The sequence below is a fragment of the Athene noctua genome, chromosome 13, assembly GCF_965140245.1.
Source record: "Athene noctua chromosome 13, bAthNoc1.hap1.1, whole genome shotgun sequence".
Lineage (NCBI taxonomy): Eukaryota > Metazoa > Chordata > Aves > Strigiformes > Strigidae > Athene > Athene noctua.
The window spans coordinates 9,438,393-9,465,202 of NC_134049.1; the positions used below are offsets into that span (position 1 = coordinate 9,438,393).

Consider the following 26,810-nt stretch of genomic DNA (forward strand, 5'->3'; position numbering starts at 1 on the left):
AACAAAACAAGACCCACTCATTTATTGTCAAAAAAACCTCAAACTTTACTTGTGTTTCTCTCAATAAATAATTTACAGTATATACATGCGGTGACACTCCCGTGGGTCTCAACACAGGGAGGAGGTGGGGAGGCCTTCTCGTAATGCCCCCCCTTTGCCTAAGTATTTTTTTGTTGTTTCCAAGTATTGGGTCTTTCTTGGCCACACTTCACCTTTAACCAGAACTGGGTCAAACACAAACCAAAATAAAGTGCTTCACTGTTTGCTTCTAAAATAGGGATACCCCAACCACCGTACGACAGCTGGCCACCACTGGAGTGCTCACCTGGACAGCGGGACTGAGCCACGCCATCAGCAGACAGACTTTTCCTAGCTGGAAATTGCCCCTAAACCACAGCCCATTGTGCCATAGGGCAATCACTTGGTATGGCAGGGAGGTCTTAAGGGAAGTATTGACTTGTTGTCACACTGCAGCTTGGACAGCTTAGACTGCTTTTAAGAAGCACCTTGTCTTCAGAGGAATGCTTTGCACAGCTGCTGTTATCTATGGGATAACACAGAATCACACAAGCATCAAGGTTGGAAAAGACCTTGAAGATCACCCCAGTCCAACCATTAACCTAACAGTGACAGTTCCCAACTGCAGCACATCCCTCAGCACTATGTCAATCTGACTCTTAAAACCCCTCCAGGGTTGGGGACTCCACCACCTCCCTGGGCAGCCCATTCCAACACCCAACAACCTGTTCTGTAAAGAAATGCTTCCTAAAATCCAGTCTAAACGTTCCCTGGCGCAACTTGAGGCCATTCCCTCTTGTCCCATTGCTAATTGGTACTTGGTTAAAGAGGCTCATCTCCAGCTCTCTGCACCCTCCTTTTGGGTAGCTGTAGAGGGTGATGAGGTCTCCCCTCAGCCTCCTCTTCTCCAGACTAAACAACACAGCAAAAAATAAATGTTCCCTCTTACCCAGTGACAAATATTAGTTTTCAAAACTTGCGCTTTGATTTTCTAGGGAAGACAAAAACTTGGTTCTTCCTTGAACAAAGGAAAGAAAAAGTCCAAATCAGCTTGGCTGAGCAATTAGTGCATTGGGAAACTAAACTGTCCTGTGCCACAGTCCAGTGGTTGCTCTCCTTGGTGCCTCCAAACTGTGATACCCTTATTTCAAACCCTCCCTAAACAGAATACCTGGGGCACCAGCAAACAAAGCGAGGAGCAAAGTAGTAAACACATCTTTTTGTTTCTTTTCTTTCCTTAAACATTTAAAAACCAATTACATCTCTTCATCTGTACAGTCACACGAGATCAATGCCAGGGCTCTATATATTAAAGAGACAATATAAATTACATCCATTAACACAATTTTGCATTTCTCTGCTGCTTTACAAATGGAGCTCTAGAGCTGTTAGGACACAATGAATAGTCACGTTGAGTATTTACACCAGGCTGCCTCTTGGCACCAGTTCAGATTGCCAAACACAGCCTGTTCCCACCTCTTTTGGTGCTAGCTTGTCTCATCATGCCCAGAGACCTCCTTTGAGAGAAGGAGGTGCCCCCAAGAGTGACACGTTTTGGGGCTTCTTTCTGGGAACCTCCCCCTGAGGAAAGGAGGGGAAGCCCATCAGGAGGTCTCTAACATGCAGACCGAAGATGGTCTTGCTGTTTGTTCGGTAAGCGATGAGGTGAACCACAGAGGAACACGGAGAGGAGGAGATGGGCAGCACTATGTGGTGGGGGAAGACTACTGATGGTTTCGAGGCAGGGAACAGACATTTGGAGGCAGTTGGGGGGGGTCCTCTGCTGCATCCCATCTCCTGGCTGGATTTGTAACATTGCCCCATTTCCGATTCAAGCCCAGAAGGGCTTAAGGTGCAACTGGTCTGCAATGGGGTTGCAAGTCGTGGCCCCAGGATGAGGAGCGGAGCAGAGACCTAGCAGCAAACAAACAGAGCGCGACGCTCCTGCTCCATCCCAGGGCCCGGCCGAGCCACGGGCAGACGAGTGGGTGCAGGGCTGGAGGGAGGTGCGGATCAGGTCTCCCATCGAGCAGCCTCCCCGCTGCCAGTTTTAGGGGACTGGAGAGCAAATGGTGCAAGGAACTCATTCAACGCTGGGCAGAAGTTGCAGAAACCGCTTGAATACTGGCCAGGTTTCTCCCATTGCCTTCAAGAGTCTCAGTGGGTCCAGGCAGAGACAAGGGAGCCAGAAATAAAACTACTGAGTGAATCAGCCGAATGAACTGGCTAAAATAGAAGATGCCCTTTGAACCACAGCAAACGCAAGCCGAGGCTTGAGGAACGTGTCCTCCTTCCACCCAGAAGATGCCTGGCACCAGTGGCCAGGCAAGTGTGGGACCGTTCCCCACTTTGGCCCCTTGCACCACTTCCTGCAACAACGGGGCTGTGGGCAGAGTGGGACATGCCCAAAAAGCAGAGCACGGCCCTGCTGAGCAGTGAGCCCAGCCCTGTTGTGCTGGCCAGGCTCGGCCCTGTCTCACTGGTCGGTGCCCTTCTGGCGGGCTCTGCTCTCCAAAGACAAAGCCACGTTCACGCACACCAATGTCACATTCACCATGTGCATTTTCGGGGACCTGGGGGAAGCGCTACAAGGAGGTGGGGGCTCCTCAGGACCCACACTACTGGGAGGAGGAGGAGGAGAGCAGGAGGTGAGGAAGGTCCAGACAAGGTACAGTCCAGCAAAAACTCCTGACTGGTCCCACTGGCAGCACATTCCTCCCAGGCAAGAACTGGGAAGATGGAGGACCTGGTGCGAAAAGAGAGGGGCTGATGTTTGAGGACAAGCCACGCAGCTCTGACATCCAACCTCCTATTGTCCAGCACTGCCATCTCCTCCCTGGTTCCCTCCTGCTCCCCATTCCCCACTCTCCATGATGTGAAGGAGCAAGCCTCTATAACAAACACAACCAACTCTGACTCAAACACAGCAGTGCTACCCAGAGGGCAGAGGGGGTCCCTGAGGGAGCCATGTTGCCCGGGGCCAGGTCCCGTGTCCTTTCATAGAGGTGCAGCTTGTCTTTGTTGGAGTGAAGCATCTTCACGTCCTCAAAGGCATAGTAAGCAGCCAGCATGAAGTTGACGTCCCCTGTGGTGAGGAGGTCGAAGACGCAGGACTGAAAGTAGAGGTCCTCCACGGGCAGCTTTTCCCTGCATTTGGCCGTGGCTGTTTCGTACGTGAAGGCCTCGGGGGAGGCTGGCAGGCTGGGTCCCTTCCTTCGAGCACGACCCTCTGTGGCCTGAGCCGAGCGGATGGTCTGGAAGTCAATCTGTTGGTTGAGTGGACAACCGCGGAGGCACAGGTAGAGGCCCTGACTGTCCCGGTCCTCCACGGCATTGACCACCTCCTCCGGCATGCGCACGGCGAAGGTGAGGTACCGGCCCACCTGCCTCACCACGATGGTGGTGCCAATGTACTTCGCCTGGATCTCAATGTGCTGGCCCGACACCTTCTCGGTGATCTTCAGGCTGTTGGCTCCGTGTTTGTCCCCACCGTTCTTGGAGCCATCAGCAAAGGCAGCAGGGAGCTCGTCCATCTCTGCCTGGTACACTTTCTGGTCCACACACTCCTGGAAGCTCTTGAAGATGATGGTGAGCTATGGGGAGGAAAGAGAAACAGGCTTACAACCAGCCACGACCACCTGAGAGCACATGGCCACCACCAGGAGAGCTGGGGGACCTGTCTGCTCAGCTCGGCCAGGAGCTTCATCCTAAGAAATTGCCCAACTTCCAGGCACCCAGACATGGTCATCCTGCTTCAGCACAGGGGTGAGGACACCATGTATGGACTCAAGACCCAGCAGCTGGACTGAACATACCACCTGGATCCGCACTGTTATCTCCAGGCCCAACACAGGAGCTGCCTTGTAGCTGGAGCTGGGTGGAGTATCACTACTCACAGGCCTGTGGCGACATGCCTGTGCATGCAGCACTGTCTTGCCTCCAGGGCCTGGCAGATGGCAGAGGAGGATGAGCCCTGGCTTTCTCAGAGGTGGTGGAGCCTCTCCTCTGGCTCCCATGACATTTACATCCCAAAGGCTGGGCCTCTTCCCTTTCCTGGCCACTCACAGACCAAGTCTTCTCCTCTGGGCTCCAGAACACATTGTGCTCCACCTCAACCACGCAGACACACCGTGTTTAGCATGTTTGGGTGGGCAGGCCCTTCTAGGGATGATATGGGCGTAGACTGAGCCCAACATGGCTCCCCAGCCTTGGCTGGGCTCAAACAGGGGTCCCTCACTGGAGGAAGGTCCTCAGCACTTGCTCCTCCCTTGCTGACCTGGCTTTGGGGGGAAGGCTTGAGGAGGAGGAGGGGGAGGAAGAGTTTGGATGGGAGGAAGAGCAACTGGTGTTTCTCCCCATGCAAACTACGCTTCCTCTTTCACCTCCTGCAGACTTGCTCTTCTTCTTGCACCTCTTTCCATGAGGGAGGAGCAGGGGGACCTCCGGCCATGTGGCTACCACGAAGGGGCAGACTGAGACATGGCCAGAGTGGGGCAGGGCTGGAGGAGAGACAGCTCCAGCAGCTACAGGGCGGGTATGCCTGAGGGCTGAGTATGAAGGGAAAAACTGAGGCTCCCTAGGGACTGGGCTGAGCACAGTGGTGCTGGTGAGGAGCACAGAGCTGTCCAGAGCCCTGGCGAGGTCCCTCCCTCCCACCCACTCCTCTGCCGACTGTCCAGATGCTCCCAGCCCCGCGGCAGCTCTTGCTATCGCCTCGGTTTCAGGCTGTACTAGCCCTCGCATGGACCTCCTGCTACCTCCTCTGGGTCCAGCCCTGCCTCTGGGCAGACCACTGAACATCATGCAAAAACACAAAGAGCCCCATGGACCCAGAGGCTCCCATCCTTTCCAACAGCACATGGTCCTCTAGCAGTAACCCAGTAATGCTTTCCACAGTTCATGCTGCAGATCTCATGACTAATCCCTCCTCACCACAAGCCCGTGAGGCAGATAACGGGTGAAAAGGCTCAATTAAGATGGTGATCCTGGGATCCAGACTAGAAATTGCAGGTCCCTGGGGTTCTTAAGGACCACCTTCCTCAAGCCAGACTTCCTTGCAAGCTTCAGCAGGTTTTGATGTCTTTTGATAGGTAAGAAGTTGAGAGCCTCATTAAGTGTCTTTAAGGAGGTTTATTAGGGACAGGTTAAAACCAAAATGCCAGCTCCAGCTCAGGCTAAAAAGGGGGACATTCAGATCTCAGACACAATCCCTGTCCTACATGTGCATCTTCCCACAAGCAGGGAGAAGCAGAACTCCCAGACATGGCAGGACATTTTCCAAAAGTAAGCGGATGCCTCCTGCTAAGCCTCCCTTTTTTTGGCACAAAAAATGGCCTGTTACTTTTAGAGCTTGCACCATAGAGCAGCATAACAGTTCATCAGCTACAGGTCTCTCCTGAAGCTGAGGTCATGCCACACAAGTCCTGCTGTATCACGGCAACATTTTCGCTTGGGTTTTCTCAGTGTTTGCCTTGTACCTCCAGGGTGTTTATTTAGGCTGTCAAAGTACCTCCAGAACAGACTATGCTCCACAAAATGCCTTGACTTGGCTGCAAACCACAGAGACAATTACAAGCCTGGGCAGAGGGGAACGTAGTATAAGGAGCTCAGCTCCCTCTGGGCTTTTCCCTGCAAGCTGGAGCCTCCCTGGAAGGCAGTCCTGGGTTTGCTTGGCCCTTGGGTGTCCCCCAGAAGGTGCTACAATCATTCCTGGTCTGCTTGTTCACAGCAACCTGGAGTCCTCCAGAGGGGAGCCCTCTTAATTTGCAATCCCCCACTTTGGCCGTGGTGGGGGATGCAGCATCTCAGCCTGCTCATCATGATGGGGCTGGATGTGCTCAGGAGGAAACCACAGGCCATTTGAGTGAAGGAGGGGTCAAAGATATTTAGGGCCAAACACTCAAAATCCAGAGGAGTGCCCACCTGGTCTTACCCTCCCCAAGGAGATGGGCAAATAGTATGGAGAGATGGTGGAGAGAAAGGCTGTTCAGAAGCACCTTTGCCCTTGCCCACCTCTGCTCATGGGAACGGGCCCGAGGCTCACCTTGCTGGTGGCGGTGGCCGTGGAGCCAGGCAGCACCGGCGTGTTGGTGACCTGGACGTTCAGGTAGTTATTGTCTATCAGCGGCCAAGCCCCTTGCACCTTGCAGGTTTGGAAAGTGTCTGTGAAAGTCCTGAGGTGTGGGTCCCCGAAGAGCCCGCAGTGGGTGTAGTTGGGGGTGGCTGAGTGTTTGTGAAAGCTCTTCTCATAGTGGCAGATTTCGGGGCTGTCGGAGCGCTCCTGACTGTCCCCGGGGGGCAATGTCCGGAGGCGGGGCTGGGACGTGGGGCCATCCTTGGAGCAGTTGTGTTGCGCCATGAGATCGTCTATGCCATGCGCGGCGGAGTGGTAGGCCAGGTCGCCCCTGCAAGTGCGGGCGGTGCGGCGGGTGCAGTGCGCGTAGGCGCGCAGCGCCGTGCAGAATTCGGGCGCTTCTTCCGTGCCCAGGTGGTGGGAGCCCGACGTGGCCGCCCAGAACTCAGAGTTGCACTTGAGGATCTTGCATGGAGATGTCACTGCAGGAGGGGAAGAAGACAAGGTGGTCAGTGCTTGCATGCCTGTGACTGGGACGGCCAACTCTACCCCCAGCAAGAGGCTGGTGTCCTCCTCCCACAGCCCAAACTCATGACATTGGCTCTACCACATGACAAGACCTCTCTCACCAGACGTGACACTCTCACATGACCCAACTCTCATGCATCAAAGCCAAAGAAACCAACAGGATCTGCCTCAATTTAAACCAAGAAGAGAAACAACATTCAACTTTTAGATGAATGCTCCTGGAGGGAAAAAACAGGGTGGGGAAGAATGCGATGTATTCATTAGCGGGAATTTGGTGGGATCATTAATGTGGGGGGAGATGCAATGGGGTTTTTAATGTCCTTTTAGGGTTTGACGTTCAAAGCTCTGTGCGGCATGAATTATTGTGCGTTGCGTCCAGACTGAGTTCCATGAGGGCAAAAAATTTGTCTGCCTTCCATTTCCTCCTCTACAGGCACGGGGAAACCCAGCCCTGGCATGACTGCTGTGCCCCAGCCCCACATCAACGTGCCGAGCTTAGAGCAGGATCTGTGCCGTGACCAACCCTGCACCAGAGCCCGCGGCCACCCCACCATCCTCATGGCTGCAGCGGCGCTGGGAACAGTGCCTGACAGTATCCCTGTGCCTCCAGAAAAAAGCAGGAGCCAAAAAAACCTCTTTAACTGCTGTGTGGCTCAGCCCAGCCCCAGGAGCCAGTTCCCCACCACGGCCCGCTGAGAGAGAACAAGAGGTGGAGGAGAAAAACCGGCGCAGCAGGGTGCGGGGATGCCAGCGGAGCCCCCGCCTCGCATTGCCCACGCAGAGGCGAAGCCAAAGGCAGCAGGACCTTTGCCGCGCTCAGCCGGAGCCTCGGTGCTTGCTGGCAAGGCAGAAGAAGGCAAAGAAAATTCAGATCCTGTTTTTTTCCCCCCCAGCGTCTGCTCCCTGGGGCAGCATGGCTTCCCTGGAGCAGACTTGAAAGCAGCTGTGCAGAAAGCACATGGCCATCGCTGAACATCGCACAGACACTGCTCTGCTGTGCCAGTCTGGAGCCTTGCTGGGTGAACCCAGGCTCACACCGCTTAAAATTCATGGCGTTTTCCTTCCTCTCCTCTTAATCGAGTCCCTCGGAGGGCTTGGAGACAGGATGGGCTCAGGCACAAAAGGCAGCAGAAGGATGAGAAGAAAAGCCCCACCATTTCCAGATGCTTTCGTGGTGCCTCTTGCAGGCATACGCGTATACTGCTGTCTCAGGGTTTGTTTAGAAGTAGGCTGGTAAGGCATCTTGTGCCAAAACCCTTTCAGATTTGTTTAAAAAGAAAGTTACAAAACCCAGTATTGTTTCAGGGAAAACAGTATGTTTTAGTTTTAAACACTGCAGTGCTGGAAACCTAAACATAGTTGGTGCTGGAAAATCAGAAAGGGAGACTGAGGCTATAAAACACTAAGCAGTCCAGCTTTAAGAAACAAGCTTGCGTCCTCTCCCTTTCCAAGAAGAGTGAAGTGCAAATAGGAAATGGTGACAGGTTCCTCACAGTTTTAAAATTCATGTTTAATAAACTCAGATGCTAGCAACAACACTGAGAACCCAGGAGCTGTTTCATCTTGGCAGCATCCCATTTAAACCTGCAAGAAGGCTGTGGAAAGTCTTTAACTCATCACTGACCAGAGGTAACTTGATAAGAAGCTTTTAACCTGGGACATGGGCTCACATTTCTGCTAAGCCTTCTGCATGTACAGGTCAAATTTAAAAATATTTATTATTTCATATCCCTTTCTTTCCCACCCTAAGAATGTGATTTTCCACCAAAGCGAGTTTGCTGGCATGAGGAATGCAAGCAGTGGCGTTTTGGTGCAAAATGCTCGTGGTGCAGTTGTGGGTTGATCAGGGTGGAAAATAAGGAAATTGCACCTCATTCCCTCTGACAAGAGACTGCAAGCATAGCTTTGCAGATGCCCAGGACCCTCCTGGGGGGGAAGCCGGGAGTCAAAAAAAAACACGCAGAAATTGTGACCAGTGCCACCATTGCCGGTTATCCCAAACAGCTGTGGCATCAGGCAATTAAAATCATTGCTCTCCTAGTAGTTATGCTAATGTACAGCTTGAGGATGCCTCGAGGTTGCATGTGGCCTAATGCACTGTCACTGCAGACAGACTTGCCAGCACAGCCCCGGGAGGAGCTGGAGGACACATCCCTGGACAGGCAGGACCCGCACACCCCACTTCACCTGACAGCTCAGTAAGGCACCAGGAGGCACTGTGCGAAGCGTCCTGTCCAGAGACACTCCAGCAGAGTCCGGGCTGCAGCGTGCTGGCTGCTGTAGCCCTTCAGCTGCTATGTGGATGCAGCTTTTTAGTAAGAATAAAGCCACAGCCTATTGCTCTTTTAGAACAAGCTTTGTTCGCTTGGATCAGGAGATGCAGGCGAGAGCTGTGGCAGCCTACGGACACAGCAGGCTGCTGCAAAATGGTCCCCCCACACTCCATGACACTCCATCCCTCGACACTCCATCCCTCCCTGCTGCATCACCCCAGGGTCACACATGACTTTATAAGGTCTGAATTAAAAAAAAAAACAAAACACCAAACCAACAAAGCTGAGGGCAGGGAAGCCTATCGCCTTCCTCCCTGGGCCTGAAGGGGGAGCGTTCTTCTTTAAGATGTTATCGCTCCAGTTTTGGCACCCGTCCCCTTTTTGCTGTTTCGCTCAGGGCCCCATATAAGGCCACATTTCCAAAGCCAGGTGCCGCAGCGGCGATGTGCGAGCGGGGCCACACGCCCTCCCCGGCCCCGCACGCTTGGGCTTTCTCATCAACGTGTCGGACCACACCGGTGGCCACCGGGTTTGGCAAACCCCTGGCCCTGCTGGGGAGGGACCAGGGCTGATAAAGGCTGCGGAGGAGCAAACACGACCCTCTCCTCCTCCTGACATGCACGCCTTGCCTCGTCCCCTCTAGCAGCAGCTTTGGCACAGCGGCGCAAGCCCATTTGTACCCGGGCCAAGAAACGATGTTTATTCAATTTCGCATAATCTATTTTCCATCGACTCGCAATGGATCTGTTTTTCAACCACAGATGACTTAGCACGGAAACAAATCCCTCTCAAGCAGGAACCCAGCAATGCTCTCCTGGGATCTGTGAGACACCCCTGCGGGTGGGTGATGCCAACACCCTTGTCTGCCTCAAAGGGTCCTTCATACCAGGGACAAGTGACTTCAAGCCCTGGTAGCCCAGCCACCTCCCAACTTCCTCTTTCAAGGTCTTGGTGTCACTCAAACCAGGCACAAAATTTTCTTTACTATCTTGGAACTAACAGTTTCAGAATATTTAAAGCCAGAAGAAATTGTTGAATCACCTGGACTAAGCCAGCTCCCCCGCCCGCAGGCCGGTGCCCCACATTTGTTCAGGTATACCTCCCATGAGGACTTCTGCAGCCTGAGCAGTCTGAAAAGCCACCCCTCTCCTCGGCAGGCTGTTTAGGAGTTTATCACCTTTACAAAACGCGGGTCTTGGTTATAAGTGGATTTTATCTGACTTCATTGTAATGACATAAAAAGAACCAGCAATTTTCTCCAAAGCAGTAAAAGGTCCGTTAGTAAGCTGTATGTTTCCCACAAAGATATTTACACACTGCAATCAAGTCACTTGTCAATCCTCTAGATAAGCTAAACGGTTTGCACTTTTAAGTTTTCACTGGAAGGTGTTTGCCCAGCCTCACCATCAGCCCTCCCCCCGGCAGGCTTGTTTCCTGCAAAACCTACCACCCAGTCGGACGGTGCGGGACACGCTCACCAGTCACCCGTTTCGCCGGGGCACTGCACCGCAGCGGGCACCGAGATGTGCTGCTTGGCTGTGACCTTCTCCAGAGCTCCCAGTTTGCAAAGCACAGGTCCTCCATCCAGCAATATCCCATGTGTGTCCACCAAACACACGCTCAGGGGCCCGGGGTATCACACGACCCAGGTCCTGCTGCTCTGCCCTCATTGTCGGTACATTATATTACACACTGTTAAATTAAGTGTTCAAACATATTACACGCACACATCTAACTTTAACAGCCTTTTAATTATCAGTGTCCCCTATTTTCCCCGTCAGCTGGTGTCAGGTTACCTGGATTTCATTTACCCAAATCAAGCGCTTTCAGAAAACGAGCACCAAATCAACAATTCATCTGTTCTCCTGTAATTTCTCTAGCAACGAGAATTGCTGGAAATTAATTTCAGTAAGCAAAAGACAATTCTTTTAAGACTCTTGGGTGCATGTTAACTAGACCTGTTAATTTTAAAGCGTTCACTCCTAAGAGATGTTGTTTAATATTCTCTTGGTTACTAACAGGCTGGAAAGTATTTCATCACCCACATGTGATGCAAATACATCATCCCGCATCTTTCCAAATATATGGATTGAAGTGTAGATGTGCAAGCCTCACACATGCAGTAAAGGGCTTTCTTGGAGAACACAGTAAAACGTAATTACCTTTGGCCTCAGATCTGAGCACCTAGACTTAGGCTCCTAAACACATATTTATTTAAGTAATCTAAATAAACATATTTATGCTGACAACTCAATAGGAAAGGCACGATTCTCGGAGGTGCTAAATACCAGCAACATCTACCAGCTTCAAGGAGATGTGGACTGCTCAGCTCCTGGGTGGACAGCAATAACACCAGCACCAAAATGTCCCCGAAATTAAAAAAAAAAAATAAAAAAAAATAATTCACACTGCTAGTCAAAAATGTGGCTGATGGGATCCCTTCCAGCAAGGTTTCAAGTCCAAAGCAAAACCAGAGGGGATGAACAACATCAGCCCTTTGCATCCAGCCCCTCACGCTGTCCCTGTCCCGGCAGAGAAGTCCACATGAGCCACACCACACGCCAGCCATGCTGGTCCCACATCGCAGCGTGGGCCATGAGACTAGACGTAAGAAATTTTTTTACGATGAGGGTGGTGAAACACAGGAATAGGCTGCCCAGAGAGGTGGCAGATGCCCCATCCCGTGAAACATTCAAGGTCGCGGTGGACGGGGATGTGAGCGACCTGGCCTAGTTGAAAGTGTCCCCACTCACTGCGGGGAGGGTTGGACTAGGTGACCTTTATAAAGGTCCCTTCCAACCCAAACTATTGTATGATTCTATTTTACGACACACATCAACCGGCGCCTCATCATGTCAGGGAGGGAAACGAGCCCATCGGTGTGTCCGCAGCCCTGATGGATGGGTGTCACGGGCAGGGGCAGCTCTCCCGCACCCCACAGGGCACCGTGGGGCGAGGAAGACCCAAAGGCCACCTGACCCAAGCTTCGTGAAAGGATTTGTGCTCGATGGCAGCGCCGGGCTCTTCCAGCGACCTCCTTTGAACTGTTAATCAAGCACAATCTTGCAGAATAATAGCCTGGTTATTATTGCCTTGTTTGCATAACAAAGAGGCCCAATAAAACTGATTTGACTGTGCTCAGAGGGGGTGTGAAAGATCAGCCCTGAGAAAAGAGCTGCAGGAATGCAGCAAACTGCTCCAAAGCCTCAACCCAGGAAGAAAGACAATGCAATTTGCCATCAAGAAAAGCCCAATAGACCAATAAATTACCCATGTGCAAAGGGATTAGATCAGGTTTCAGTTGCACTGAAGTGGGGGGAGGAGGACTGGGAGGAGGGAACTGGAGGAGAAAAATAAACCTGACTCTCTTAAAGCGCTGGAGCTCATATTTTGCAAGGGCGTGCATGGCGAGGTTGGCTCGGAGGGGCCACCTTCCACCCTGGGGCCTGGGTTTTGTGCTCTTTTACACTGGCAAAAGCAGCAGATGCACTAAATCTAGGCAAAGGAAGCACTGATAGAGTGACTCTAGATGTAGCCGAGCACACACCTCAGTCCATGCAGTTTCTTTTAACCCAGTCTTTGTCTGGCTTCAAGAGGATGCTGGGGAAAGGCTTTCTCCGGTTCTTTTAAATCAGAAGAAGGACACAGAAGGAGTTTTCTCGTTTCAACGTGTGTCAATCACTAAAGCATCTGGAGGACCTGCCACAGCCAATTCCCTTTTGTCCTCAGCGCCGAGTTCATGGCCCCCCATTTCTCCTCTCCGGGCGTTGCGGAGACACGGGGCAAGCACAGGCAGGAAAAAAGCAGAGTCAGTGTCTTCACCGGCTACGGCACGAACCGTTGGATGCTGCCGAAGGAGCCCTTGATCGTTCCTGTCACTTAGTCAGCTCTTCTGGCTGGGAGAGTCAGCTTACCATTGACCCGGCATGCTTAGCGAGTGCGAATGCATCTCTCCCCAGCCCCCCCGGCCAGGCTCACCCTGACATCCCCACACAGGGAGAAGGGCGAGCAGACACCACTGGAGGCACATCACCCATGGAGCTGGTAGCTGGGGCCACGAGCAGCAGGCGATGCTGCTCAGAGAATTACTGGCAAATCTTGAGAAGTACAGGAGGCACAATGGGCTGAAAGGAGGAACCAGGAGTTTACAGCCAAAGCAGCAACGGTCACAGAATTTTCTTTTAAAACTTCCATCCTGGGATTCCGGCTTCAGCGTTGGCTTTGCTGCAACCACTGAGCTTTCACCCCCTCCTTGGAAGCAGCTCTGGTGCACGGTTCAGAGGATGCAGGTTTTGCTCCACCATGAGCTGGTGGATGGAGGACGAGGAGGGAGGGAAGCGATCTCTGATTCTCCATCTGCAGAAGGGTGCTAACGAAGCTGGCTCCCTGCCACGGCATGCCGCGGGCTGGAAAGCTGTGCTGGAGCTGCACACACCTGACTTTCCCAGCTGGGGAGCACCCAGCCACTTTTCACCAACAGTTCTCAAGAGCTGGCAAATCTCCTTGAGGGGAACGGTCCATTTTACAGATGAGGACGCTGAGGATGTGAAGGGTTTCACCCAAGACGAGTCCAGTGGGAAGAGAGATGGATTTGCTCTCTCAACCCCTGCATGAAAGGTCACCCTCTGCTTCCTCCCCCAGCCAACACCACCCATGTCCCCATCCTTCTGAAGTAGCAGTACCTGGACAAGGTCACCTTTGCCAGCCACCCCCATCGCCAAGTGTTTCGAGTTTCCAGCAGACATCACTCTCCCCATGCTGAAGCTGTTTTCTCAGGGTGCCTTTGAAGGCTCGGCTGCCACCCACCAGCGCCCGGGGGCCCCCCAGGTGTGGCAGCAGGTCCTTCACCCTCCTCCCCCTCGCCTGGGCCGCAGTGGGGCTGGCAGGGAAATGCTTTCTGCTCACAGGTGTGGATTCCCTCTAGGAATAATCATCCCTGCCGTGCTCTTGTGAAATTTCAACCCTTCAAACACAGAGGTAAATGAGACACAAAAACGAGGAGATGGAGAAAAGCCCGGAGCACATAAATCTGGATGAGGCAAATTTATACAATTAAACGCCTGCCAAAAAATTGCGGCATCTCAATCGGAGGCGTTGGTTTGCGCACAGGGCGTGGGGTGGCAGCTGCCTGGCTGGCAGGCAGCAGCCCCATGAGCCCACCGAAAACCCACATGGGCACCCAACTGACGCTGGAGCCGCACCCGGGGACGCAGGGGATCTAGTGGATCCCCTTCTGCAGGCTGGGCTCCCACCCGGCACCAGACACGCTCCCCATCACTCCTGCCCCATGGAAGACACAGTATCTGTCCCTCCTTCACAGCCACAGACCTTCAGAGCTTATTTATTTCTAAACGAGTTTGACTGATGGCCCCCCCGGGCTCACATTTTAATTTTAGGAGAAACAGTAACTTTGTAAAACTGGAACCCACCTCTCCAGTCCTGCTGCTCCCCACCCGTCCATCCCCAGTACAGCGAGGCTCTGGCATCACTGTGGGCTGGCAAAGCCCAGAGCCAGGATCTGTCCCTAAAACATCCTGCCACATGTCCTCATCATCTCAGAAAGGGCCAGCTGGAGCGTGTCACATGGCAAGGAAAAAAAAAAAAAAAGGTAGCTTGTCCGAAAACCAAAACGCCATAGATCATTGCTAGGGCTTTGGGGACCAAAGTCAACAGCTGTCCAGGAAGGAGAGGAAACCGAGGGAGGAGAAAACACTCTGGGCTCAAGCGAAGCTTGCTCTCCGCCTGACCCATAAAATCCCTATATACGCAGGGATAGCTCTGCTTGCTGGGAATTAAACGGCCAAACTCCCCTGGATGCTCATGCAGCGGAAAGTGGGACTTGACACCCTTCTGGTGCCCCACCCTGAAGGACTTACTGTTCTCCCACCGGCAGGGACGCCAGCCTCCAGCTGCCCCACACCACGGCCAGGCCATTAGACAGAGCAGCTCAGTCTGCGCCTACGAGGGCTGCGTGTGTGTAGGAGCCAGCTTGTTCTCCGCAGTCAGAGCCCGATGACTTCATCAAGGGGATGGCATCTGGTTTTGCAGTTGGCCATAATTCAATTCTCCCCCTTGCTGCAGGAATTTCAGCTGGTGAAGCAGTGATTTACTCAGCCGGGCTGCACTTGAGTGCAAAGCAATCTTGAGGCTACAATCGAACGCCCTGTTATTTTGAGAGCTCATGGACAAGGGAATAAATATCCTCTTCTTTTCATTCCAGTAGTTGCCAAGTGCAGGGTACAAAGCTTTTTAAAGGCATTTAGGGGCTCTCCTCTTACAAGTGCGCTCCGGGTGCCAGTGCACAGCCAGGCAAGGCCCTGCCTGCACAGCTTGCTCCTGATCTGCAGCATCAAGACAGGATTTGCCAGGACAACCAGAAAAAGGCCAGGGCACCCCCACACCTGCCCCACCACAGCCTGCATCTCCGAGCATCCCCCATCCTCCCCATAAGCACTTCTCTGTCACCCCAGCACAACCACTCCTGGCCTGCAGCAGCCCCGAATTTACCCTGGCCCCCTCCAAACCACATGCAACCCCAATGTTTTTTTGGGTCCTGGGTTCCTACACTCGCCCTTATTCCAAGTTTGGTGTCTGCTCCGATAGGAAAAGCAAATCAAGTCAAACCAAATCTATCCAGATGGACCAAACCCCTTTGTCTTTGACCTTCTTTGCTGTCCCAGGACGGCTCATTCCCTGGGAGCTGCAGGGCTTGGCCGGGGGGTTCCGTGAAGGACCGATGGGCTGAGGAGGGGCTCACGCAGGGTATGCACCACCCTGCCAGAGCCCATGGCTGCTTTATGGGATGTGCTCATCAGGGAGCCAGATGAGAGACCGCAAAACTCACTGTCACTGGGGCCTGATCCAGCACCACAGTCCGGCTCTCCAGGGACAGCAGGTTGGTGCAGAGACTGAGCAGAGCCCCCAGGTTAGGAAGTTTTTATGGCTGCCCAGCCCTGTGAGCACTTTCATGTGCACATCCAACTCGGCACAGCTGTCTGGGCCACGAAGAAGGAAACCTCAGCTGCTGCCATGATAAACCCACAGTCACTCCTAGTATCCCCCCATTCCCAGTAACCAAGGGCTGGGAATTGTAGGATTTCTGTGTAAAAAAGCAAAGTATCCACCCCACCTGCATTAAAGGCAAGGCACCTCCTTCCAGCCCCACAATAAGCCTTGCTGGCAATTGCTGAGAACTCCCCGTTGCAAGTACGAGACCGGCTCCGAGTGAGCAACAAAAACAGGGAAGCCAAAATATTTCCAGGTTTACGTTTGAATCCCTCCCTTCTTCTCCGTCCTGACAACATCCCGTACAGGCGCGCTCCTCCCCTGCTGCCACCTTCCCCGGCCCCCAGCCCAGCTCTCCGTTTGCAGTGTTGGGGAGGTTCTAACAGCCTCTAAGCCCCTCTTCTCAATTTCGGCTTAACGCTGCGATCACGTCCCTCCCTGCTGCTGAGACAAAAGCCATTTATCAACCGAGCCGATACACCTCCAGTAGGGACGGATCCTTCTCTGGAATCAACTGCATTGCCCAGATGGACCAAGGGCAGAAAATCCCCATTTTATCTGGAGGCAGAAATGTATTACAGCCAGGACGGCAAAGACGAACTGGGAAAGCCAAAGCAAAGCGGAGCGAGCAAGGCTTCACATCTGGGGCAGAACACCCAGGGCCAGATTTGCAAAGTACAAAAGGATTTGCAGGAAAACTCAGCACAGCCTATACTGGGAGGCACAGGTGGGGGTCAGCCGAGCACCCCAGGAAATCAAGGTCCCAGCTGCGGGGGGGGCAGCGCCCCTGAGCATCCAGTGCTGGGACTTGGCACAAGCCCCGAGCAGGACTTCTGCCAGGGAAACTGTCAGCAGCGGCCTGCTCTGCCCAAATCTCCTTCCCCAGCTGCCCCACGCTCAGCGGTCACCCTGACCCACGCGTGGGGGGACCCACAGCCCAAGGGTGCTCGATGGCGGGAGCTGCCCAGGAGGTGTGAGAGCAGCACAAGCAGGAATCCAGCCTGGGGTGTGAGTGTGGCGGTGGAGGGGTTAAACAAATAAATAAACAGGGCAGGACTTGGGGAGGCACCGATCCGCCACGCCGAGCACCCACTTGGGCAGCCTCCAGCAGCCCCCCTCACCCGGGGCGCGCAGGAGGGGTGCAAAGCCTCCTCGGAGCTGGGAACCTACAAATTCCCCAAGAAGCACAGGGAGGAAAAGGAGCAAAGGATACGCCAGGGAATAAATCCTCCCCCTTTTTCCTACCTCCCCAGCCCAAAAAAGCTTTCAACGAGAGCCCCCGGCGTGCTCCCAGCCCTGTGCATGGGCAGCACCGTGTCTGCCTGCGCCCCGCTCCTGCGGGCCCCGGATCGCCTCGTTCTGCCAGTTCCTTGCACCTTATTTGCCTGCTGAAGGGAGAAGCAAACAAAGCAGCCAGCCAGATCTCCTATCAAGTTCTTTCTTGCACCGTAAATCTCACAGCCTCAACGCTTTGCAACTCAACCGCTCCGAAAAGGGCGTTAAGCAACACATATGGGAGCAGCTCCAGAGTTTCCAGAAAAAAAAAGAAAAAAAAAAAAGAAAAAAAAAAAGGGGGGGGGGTCAGCTTCCAGCTTGCTGGGAAGTCCCCTGGGAGAAGTGGGGGTCCAGAAGGACACCTCAGTGCTAAGGGCAGCGCTGAAAAGCCTCGCTTCCCTGAGATAGGGCTAAGAGGGCAAAGGGGGGAGGAAGGGCGTAAAGCAGTTATTTATTTATTTACTACGTGTGTGTGCAAGACTGCTTCACCTACGGTTATGCAAAAGAAATGCAGAGGCGATTTAAAAATTAATAAATTATAAAGGAAAAGGAAAGTTTTACTAAACTAAAAAGATAAACAGGGAGATTTAGGCGTTAAGAGGTTTTCTTTCTCCCTCCTGCTTTCTTTTTTTTTTTTCCCCCCTTGCAAATGAAAAAAAAAAAAAAAGAGGTAAAGAAACTGGAGAGTTTTGGAAGGAACAAATCCGCCTCTGTGGACTGGGTTTCCCCTCCCCCAACAAAAACAAGCACTCAGGGCTTGAAGGAATTTGCAGGCAGAGATCTGCCAAAAACATTGTGAAAAACTATGGGGGATTCATTGGAAACAGATGGCGTTTTCAGCTGTAATTCTGAAATTCTCTCCTTTTCTGACACAATACAAACAAACCGGGGATGGGGAGGGGGGAGGCAGAGACCAGCCGTAGGTGCGAGCGGCCGGGGGTGCGCGGGGAAGGGCGGGCGGGCGAGCGAGGGCTCAGCCGGGGGAGCCCATGCTTGCCATTTGGTTGCCATCCCGCCCTCGGACAGCACAACACCTCCCGGCCCGGCCGGAATAAATTTTCCGACGAAATAATGGTGCTGAGCTCACAAACCCCCAGGCCGAGGCCGAGAAGGGAAGGGGGGGGGGGGGCGCTCCGCGCATCCTCCGCCGCCCACCGCGCTGCCCGGCCCAGGTGAACCCCCGAGGCCGTGCAACCCCCCCCGGACACCCCACCTTTCCCGAAATCACAAAGCAACGACCCCGCCCCCTCTTTTACCCCCCACCCCACCCCCCCGCAACCGCTCTCCGGCTCTTCCCTTCCCGGGGGGCTCGGAGCGGGGACCCCCCACTGCATTCAAGGGCAGAAATCTGGCATCTGGGGTGCTCGGGTGTGGGTCCCCCCCCCTTCCTCGCAAGGCGCAGAGCACAGCCGGGAACGAGAGAACAACGTAACCTGCCTGACGCTGTCAGAACAACCCCCGGCTGCCTTCGCCGGGGATTGCTTTGATTCCGACCATCTCCTTCCTTGTGGGATGAGGCAGCAGGGAGACAAAGAAGATGAGGTCAAGGAAAAACACCCACCGCAATCGCTTGGGGAAAAGGGAATGAGGGGGGGGCCACACACTAAAACTGATCCCCACTTGCTTATTTTAAACATGTGGCAAACTGCTGCAAAGAGAGGGAGAGAGAAAGAGGCCCAGAGACAGGGGGAACTGAGGCGGCTATCCAAGGGCTGCGAGAAATAAAGGAAAAAATTCTTCAACATAAAGAGGCTGTTCCTTACCTGAAGGGAAGATGCAGAGAAAGACAGGGAGGATTTGGAAAAGTCCCAGGGCTGTGGATCCTGCCCCTCTCCCCATACCCATCCATCCAGCTCGAGCTTTAACCACTATCCTCTCCCTGGAAGAAGAGTTTAAAAAGGAAAAAAAAAAAAAAAAAACAAACAAAAAAAAAAAAGAAGGGAAGAGAGGAAGAGGAAAAAAAAAAACACAAAAGGGAAAAATAAATCAATCGAAAGAAAGAATTGAAAAAAAAAATAAAATCAAAAGCCCCACATGGCTCCGCGGAGCGGTGCAGGGACGGGCAGCCCCAGCTCCGGTGGCCTCCGCACTGAAAGATTACACAGAGTTTTTCTCCTCCTTCTCCTCCTCTCCTTCCCCTCCCATTACAAACCAGCCCAAACCATCAATCATCCCGGCTGCCCTCCAATGCCTGCATCCTCTGCCTGCGCCGCCTCCGCCCGCCTCCCCGGCCATGCTGCTCCGGCGCGGGGAAGGGGCGGGGGACGGGCGCCCTGCACCGCAGCCGGGGGGCGAGAGGGGATGAAAGAGCCTGGGAGGACCCGGAGAAGGGGGTTGCCGTTGTGGGTCGAGCCCCCAAAGCCTCCCCAGCCCTGAGGGGAGGGGGTTGGGGTGGCCGTGGTTCCACGCAGGACGGGCTGTGGGAAGGGCTCTGGAGGTTCTGCCGTTTCCCCGCCGTCACGCATCGCAGCTCGGTTGCAATTTGGGAGGGGGGTTTCCTCCCACCCCCCTGGATCTGGGCCCCCGGCGCGCCCTCCCTGCCTCCTTCCCATGGGCCTAACCAGAGCGCTTCGGATTTCTCCCAAGTGAAGCGATTTGGGGCCAAGAGGCCGTTGTAGGGCAGACGGGGGAAACTGAGGCAGGGAGAGTCTGGGCACCTTGTGCGGGGCAGGGATTGCGAGAGCGCTGCTGCGGCCCCCCAGCCCGCTGGGGCATGGCCCCCCCCGGCACGGGGAGCTCCTCTGCGCTGCCCCAGCCCTGGCTGCGCAGGTGTGAGCGTTCCACAGCCTTTCCGGGTCCTTCACCGGCACTGGCAGAGGTGAAGTAAGCTCAGACGACTCGGAACAGCAAGTGTCATAGATCCTTATCGTCAGACGACACCCCTCAGAGAGGGGGTGACCGCTGGGGGTCCCAAGTCCAGCTGCCAGCCCGCTGAGGACTGACAGAGAGGACTTGGGGTACCTGCGCCTATAGGCCTGGGGGAAGGTGTCACCAGTTGTGTTGGCACAGCTGTCCTGGGGGTCTCACTGTGAGCTCCCCGTAGAGACCCTCTGGGCAGTCCCTGGGCAGATGGGGGTCCTGGGAGCACCCTCCCTGCTCACCGACCAGGGGGATGGAGCAGCAGCTTGAAGCACACAGGCATTTGCCTGCTGGGCTTCAAAACCCTCCTCGTTTCCACTCCTGGGATGCCACAGTGTGAGGAGGTGAGCAGGACCTGCAGCCCCACCAGCCCAGGGGTCTGCTCCACCCAGGAAAGGGCTGGGCCGGGAGGGAGGCATCCCCTTAACAGCCCACTTGGATCTAGTTAAAATTTCTCTTGAAGGGTGTTTTAGCCACAGTGAACTAAGACAACTTCCCTTCAGAATGAGAGTGCGCACGGGTGTAATAATGCGTTAATTAATATGCTTTATTTTCCCTGATTTGGATCCTTAGCCCTCCTTCGGTTGAGTGTCCCCTTGCCATCCTAATGTTTCGTTCTCCTTTCTCTTGGGGATCTTAGACAAAGATTAAAAGGATTCTGATTGTTTTACACAACCCATCTCCCAACTCTGTAAACGCCCTTTAACAGTGTTGTTTTTCCTCCTGTAGCTTGGTATAGGCCAGGGATACGCTTCCTGACCTTGCTTCTAGCTGTCCTTGGAAATCCCCTTCTCTTCCGCTCACAATCACCCTGAAGGATGCTTTTTGGAGTGAGGATAGCTTAAAGTCTCCAAGAAGAGTTTTTGATCTCCTCCTGTTGTGCACTGAATCTGTGATTCGGCTACAACAAATATTCCATGGAAGGTGAGGTGAGGAAGAGGAGATGGGAGTAAATATCTACAAAGCAAAGGGACCTAACAACTCCCATCTAGTTCTCCTTGGGGAATTTGAGCCCCCTTGCCTCCAAATGAAGGAGGAGCTTCACTGGGGCTTTATTCAGGCTGCAACTGGAATTAAAATGCTGAAGCTTTTTACATCTGGGACCCAGATGGGATCCAAAAATCCTGGGGCTTGCCTGCTTGACTGGAGATCTGTCTTGGTCCTGATCCTTCTACAGCTGCACTCAGATGATGTCCACTAAAGTCAGAAGGAGCTCTGTGTGCAGAAGAGCTGCCAGACTGGGCTGAGCTGGGCAGGAGATGAAAGCTGGCAGGCCGGATCCAGACCTGTAGCGCAGGCAGTGTGGGAGGAACGCCTACTCGAAGCACCTCTTTGTGGGGGATGTCAAACAGGGGCAAATATGTCCAAACCCTGCCAGCTGCTGCTACCACCCAAGAAGAAATGCCTGCTGATGGGATGTGGAGGCAGCTGGAGCTCGAAGGGGCCTGGGGAGGCTGGAAGGAGCCTGGGGGGAGGAGGGAGAGGGTCCATGAGCTGAGGAGAGCCCAAGCAGTGGGGTGAGATCCAGGGGATGGGATTTCAGACCCCAAACCCCTCCTCCTTCTCTCACCCTGTCCTCTCGCAATGCAACTTTTGCTTTTATTTCAATCTGAAAAACATCACTTCTGCTATTATCTCGCCTGATGACATATGGCATGATCTATATTTTTAACTCAAAAGCCCATCTGAATTATGAACTTCTGAAATTCAGCTGTGAAATAGCTGCTGCGAGGCTGGTTTGATTGTTTGACCTAAAGCGCCACTTTAGTATTGCCATTTTTTTATCAAGCTGACACATTGCAATGATAGACTGGAGTCCAGTTTGAAGCATTATTTTTAAAATAAGACCCTTGTTGGAGCTTCTGCCTTCGGTGTAGGGAAAACTGCGCTGCCATAAAGCAACGGTCCGATGCCCCTGGCTCCAGTTTGTAAAAATTTCTCCTTGATTTTGTTCAGTTGCATCATGCATTGCAAATGGGATTGCTGTTTTTGGCACTGATCAAAGCAGCGGATTTCGCTGGAGAAAACAACAGATGTGTCCAAACCGTAACTGCAGAGCAGGGAAAGGCCCCAAATAAGGTGTGTTTCTGAAATCCTGCTCCCCCTTCCATGTTTTTCAAGTAACCTTCACCTTTCTGATTAGCTTTAAATCGCCTACTGAATCGCAGGCTGTGTGAAATTTGGATCTCTCCCTCATTTAATGGGGGTATCTAGGCTTGGAAGTGTGGAGTGACTGCGTTTTCCCCAGCTTCTTTCCTTCTCGAAGCCCAGCTGGGGCTCCCCGTTCAGGCAGCGCCGAGCCCGATGCTCTTTGCAAACAGTATGTGGGAAACCACCCACCGCTAAAATGCAAACACCTCTGAGGCACAGCGGAGTTACGCGGTGCGGCGGCTCAGCTCCGGGGCCAAAGGCACCTCCGTGGTCATCTACACGATGATTCTCGTGTTTGGTGTCATTACGGAGGGGTGACATGCAAATCACGGCCGGGGTTAGCCGACAGCATTCTCCGAGGTATTTGCAGGATGAGCAGGAAGGTTCCCAGTTCCCAGGGGAAGCTCAGCTGAGATCACTCCTCTGAACTCTCCTTCGCCCTGCGTCACCCCGTGCATGGCTGTGGGCTTCAATGGGGCTGAATGGACGTGTCTAATTGGAACCCTTAGGTTTACAGATGATACCTCCCCTTACAGCCTTCCTAATGGAATTATTCACTACCTGTAATTATATGGCTAAAATAGTAAACATGGGTATTTCTGAGGACTGTAACTAGTAGTTAGAGGAATGGATGTCAGGGCTCCTGGCCTGCTCCTGACTCTGCCATGAACTTTCTGTGTAGCCACTCTTCACACAACTATCTCCATACAGCTTCAGCACGTGCCTTTGCCTGCTCTGCCTCAGGACAAGGCATTCAACGAACGCTGCTCGTGGCCTGGCTGGGATAAACTGTGATCACCCATGCGGGAAGCTAATCCTGAAATGTTCTTCTGAAATGATACGTGTTTGGGGTGAGCAGCAAAAAGCCAACTGCCCCCTAAAAGAGGAAGAAAGTTTGAAGTGGAAACCCCTGAACTGTTGTCTGGGGAGGTTTGACAACTGATCCCAAAATGTTCATGGGAGTACAACCAAACAGCTGTACTCTGAACAGTTCCCTTACTAAAGAGAAAACCTCTGAGCAAGAAGAAAAACAACAAAAAAACACCCCTTCATCTTTCTGCAGTAACAGCCACACCCCTGATGTTTACAATACTGGAAAACGCTGCAGTTCATTTTGAAGACCTTCCTTTTGCTCATCATTCAGATTTTTTATCGCTTTAGTTTCCCTGGCTGACAGCAGGAGCAGAGGCTCTCCCTGAGCTGTGCACCTCGAAGCTGCCGACTATGCATCTAAACCTGCTTCCCTCCTAACCTGTTGCCTTGCAGTACAACGCCTGGTAGAGCAGCTGACAGGGAAAGTTCCCCCCAAGGTCTCATTAGTGCTCTGCGCTGAATTTCTGCAGTAATTGAGTGGGGCAGGCAGGTGATGGCACAGAGCTGAGCTTTGAAGACTGACCCACTCCTGCGTAGCAAAGTGCAGAGAAGAGTTTGCTGGTTTAGCTAATCCACCTCTCCACAGCTGCCTCTGTGAACATCAGATTTGCCAGTCTGGCTGTGTAAAAAGAGGCCAGTGGGTTGAAGGTGGGATAAAACACAGCTTTTGTAGCAACAATAAATAAAATAGTAAGAATGCTTTGTTGACCTGCATCTTTGCATCCACGGATTAACTGATTAACAGCAGCCCTGACTGAGTATCCCTGCTGTGGGATCTGTCTTCGAAATGCCTGCTCCAAGCTCACAGCAACAGAAGTCACCTCTACATGCTCACAACCACCCAGGCTGGACAAGGGGAAGGGAGGATGGGCTGGTGGAAAACTTCCAGTCTCACCCATGACAGAAAGCAAAACAAGCAGGGATATTTTCAGGCAAACAGGGTTCATCACGTCAACTTTTTTTGACTGGTGGCATTCATTCGTTTCTCTCCCTTTCCCTTGCTTGCAAAGCCCTGTGGGGTGAGGCCTGTCTCCTACACATGGGAGCATGTAACCATCCCTTGTTCGGCCGTGTTTGGAGGGCTGGCTGGAATTCACCATCTGTATATTTAGTTCTCTGCAGGGAACTGGTCTTCCTGGCCCAGTCTCCTCTTTGGGGTAAATATCAAGCAACATCTCTTCAGTGTATCTTCTTCACATCTGGGCTCCCCTCTAAAAAAATAAAAAGATGGACTGGGAGGTTCCCAAGAGCAAATTCAAATGGCCAAATGTCAGCTCAGCAGAAAAGATGGATAAATCTGAACTGCCAAAAAATGAACAGAAGAATTGCAGAGAACTGGGTACTTAGCAGCAGAGACAGAAACCAGTCTGTGTAATGGGACAGTCTTTCTCTGATGCTTTTAAAAGCTACAGGTATCTTGAGAAAGTGCACACTGTTCCCTAATTACGCCTCCCCAGCTGACAGGTCAGCTAAGGACACCTCCTGGATCTCATTTAAAGGTGGGAGATGGCTTCGGGTGTTTGCAAATCTACAGCTCTAGCCCTTTGAGAAAGGGGCGTTTGAAGGGTCCTATGGAAAAAACTCTGTGAAACCCAATCTCCTTTCCCAGGTCCCCTTCTGTCAATTCCTGACAGCAGCAGGACGCCTTTCCTGAGCTCTTGGTCACAAAACACTAAGTGACGGGGTCATGAGCTGATTTAAAACTTTTTCCTGGTTATCTGAGAAAGAGATTCCTTTTTATGGGAAAAAACAATCAAACAACTTTAATACAGCACCTCTACAGGTATTTCGGCAAATGAAACTGGGAGTTTTTGTGGAGGGAGAGCAGCTCAGAGGTGACACGGGGACTCCTCCTGGGAGCACCTGGTTTGACGTTGGGCTGGGACTAGGGCTGGGGCTGAGTTGAGACTGGGTCTAGGACTAGGACTAGGACTAGCGTTTGGGCTGGGCTGGGTCGGGACTGGGACTGGTACTAGGATTAAGGGCTGGGGCTGGGGTTGGGCTGGGACTAGCGTTGGAGCTGGGCTGGGACTAGGACTAGGGCTGGGCTGGGAGCAGGGCTGGGCTGGGACTAGGGCTGGGCTGCGGCCCCGCTGGGTGGTGCTGTTATCCCTGCGCCGTCTGCAAAAGTATCCAGTTTATAAAATAAATGCAATCCAACGCCGCCTTAAACCACATGACATAACAGCAGCTTGCGAGCTCCCATTAAAATCTCAATTTGGGGAAATTGATTCTACCTCTGAGCAATTGCGATGCAATTACTCCAACAGGCAGCAATCAAGAATCACATCAAAACAACACCAAACTTTCATCTCCTGCCTTGCAACCACCACCACAACAAAAAGCACCTGTCTTGCAAACACAGCCCGGCTTCCTTAAATGCACAGAATGTTTAGGAAGGGCAACGTGCAGGTCCCAAGAGTGGGAAGCAAGCCTCGACAGGGGCTGCTCTGCCTGGTGCCTCTGAACTATCCTCACTGGGGGCTCTGTTCTGTCCCCCCAGCTCCTGGCTGAGGTTTTGGCCAATTTACGGACTCAGTCCATCAGGAGCAAAGTCTCCCCCCGGCCAGACACTCTCCAGCTGCCCATCCTTTCCCTGCGCACAGATGTGGCCGTCCCTGCCCCTGTCCCACATCTGTCCAGCTGTCACCCCCCCCTCCCCTTCTTTCCCCCGGAGCTTGCAAACACCCCAGCGCTTCGCAAGACCGGGAGTTAAGGCAAAGCTTTGTGAAAAAAAAATATGAAACGCTCCGGTCTCGATAATCACGACCAGCCCCGTGATGAGCTATCCAACGGAAAGAGGAAAATATTGGGGAGGATATTTTCAGTTCTCATCAGTGGTCTGCAAGGAATTATTCGACTGACTTAGCCCAGCAGGGTGCATTTTTAGTGGCAACCATCAGAAGGGAGGATAAATGAATAACCGCATGCACACCAGGCTAGGATCAGGCCGGACGGAGGGAGCGAGCTGGGCAGAGAAAATGGGGAAGAATCGAGGTTTCTTGTAAAAACAGCTCGGGGAGGGAGGAGGCAGCCGGGGACCGGGAGCGACAGCCTCAACAGGTCCCGCGGAGGAAGGGCCATGCAGGGAGCCGGGGGCAGCATGCGGCGGGGGGGCCCCGCGCAGCCCCCCGCACCCGCTTACCTTAGCGGCCGCATCAGCCTCTCCAGCCCGCCGCGGGGGTCGGTGCAGGGAGCGGCGGCTTTGGCTTTTTTTTTTTTTTTTTTCCCCCTTTTTCCTTCCAGGAGGGGTAAATAAATTAAAAAAAAAACCAAAAAAACCAACAACAAAACAACACACAAAACAAAACAAAAAAACCCAAATTAAATCAAAGCCAGTAGTAAACAAAAGCGCCAAGGGCAGAAGTGGCAGTGGCAGGCGGGGGGTGCGGGCGGCCCCCCCCTGCCCTGCGCAGGGCAGCCCCGGCGGGGTGCAGCGCGGCCTCGCTCAGCGGGACGCGGGGAGCCGCATCGCCCTCCCGGAGCATGTGAGAGGCAGCGGAGGAGATAGAGCCAGATAGGGAGGTCCCCTCCCTCCCTCCCTCCCTCCTTCCTCCGTCCCTCCTTCCCTCCGCACACGCTGAGCAGCGTCGTTAGCTTGCGGCGGCGGAGGGAGGGCAGGCGCAGCCCCCGGCCAGGCGGAGGGGGGGGGGGTGTTGGGGGGTTCCCCCCGTTGCAAAATCCACCAACACACACACACCCCGCACAGCCCCAGCACCCCCTTCCCTGTGCAGGCAGCCAGGGCTGGGGGAGGT

At 53.4% G+C, this 26,810-nt stretch overlaps 1 protein-coding gene across 1 annotated transcript; it reads right to left on the reverse strand.

The window, feature by feature from the left end:
• RGMA (repulsive guidance molecule BMP co-receptor a) lies at positions 1-26,551 on the reverse strand. The gene is made up of 4 exons (XM_074917264.1): positions 26,201-26,551; positions 18,936-19,051; positions 6,062-6,573; positions 1-3,611 (listed from the first exon to the last, which is right to left on the reverse strand). The coding sequence occupies exons 1-4, from the start codon at positions 26,212-26,214 to the stop codon at positions 2,910-2,912; spliced, it is 1,344 nt and encodes a 447-aa protein (XP_074773365.1). The 5' UTR covers positions 26,215-26,551; the 3' UTR covers positions 1-2,909.
• Between the last annotated feature and the right edge of the window lie 259 nt (positions 26,552-26,810).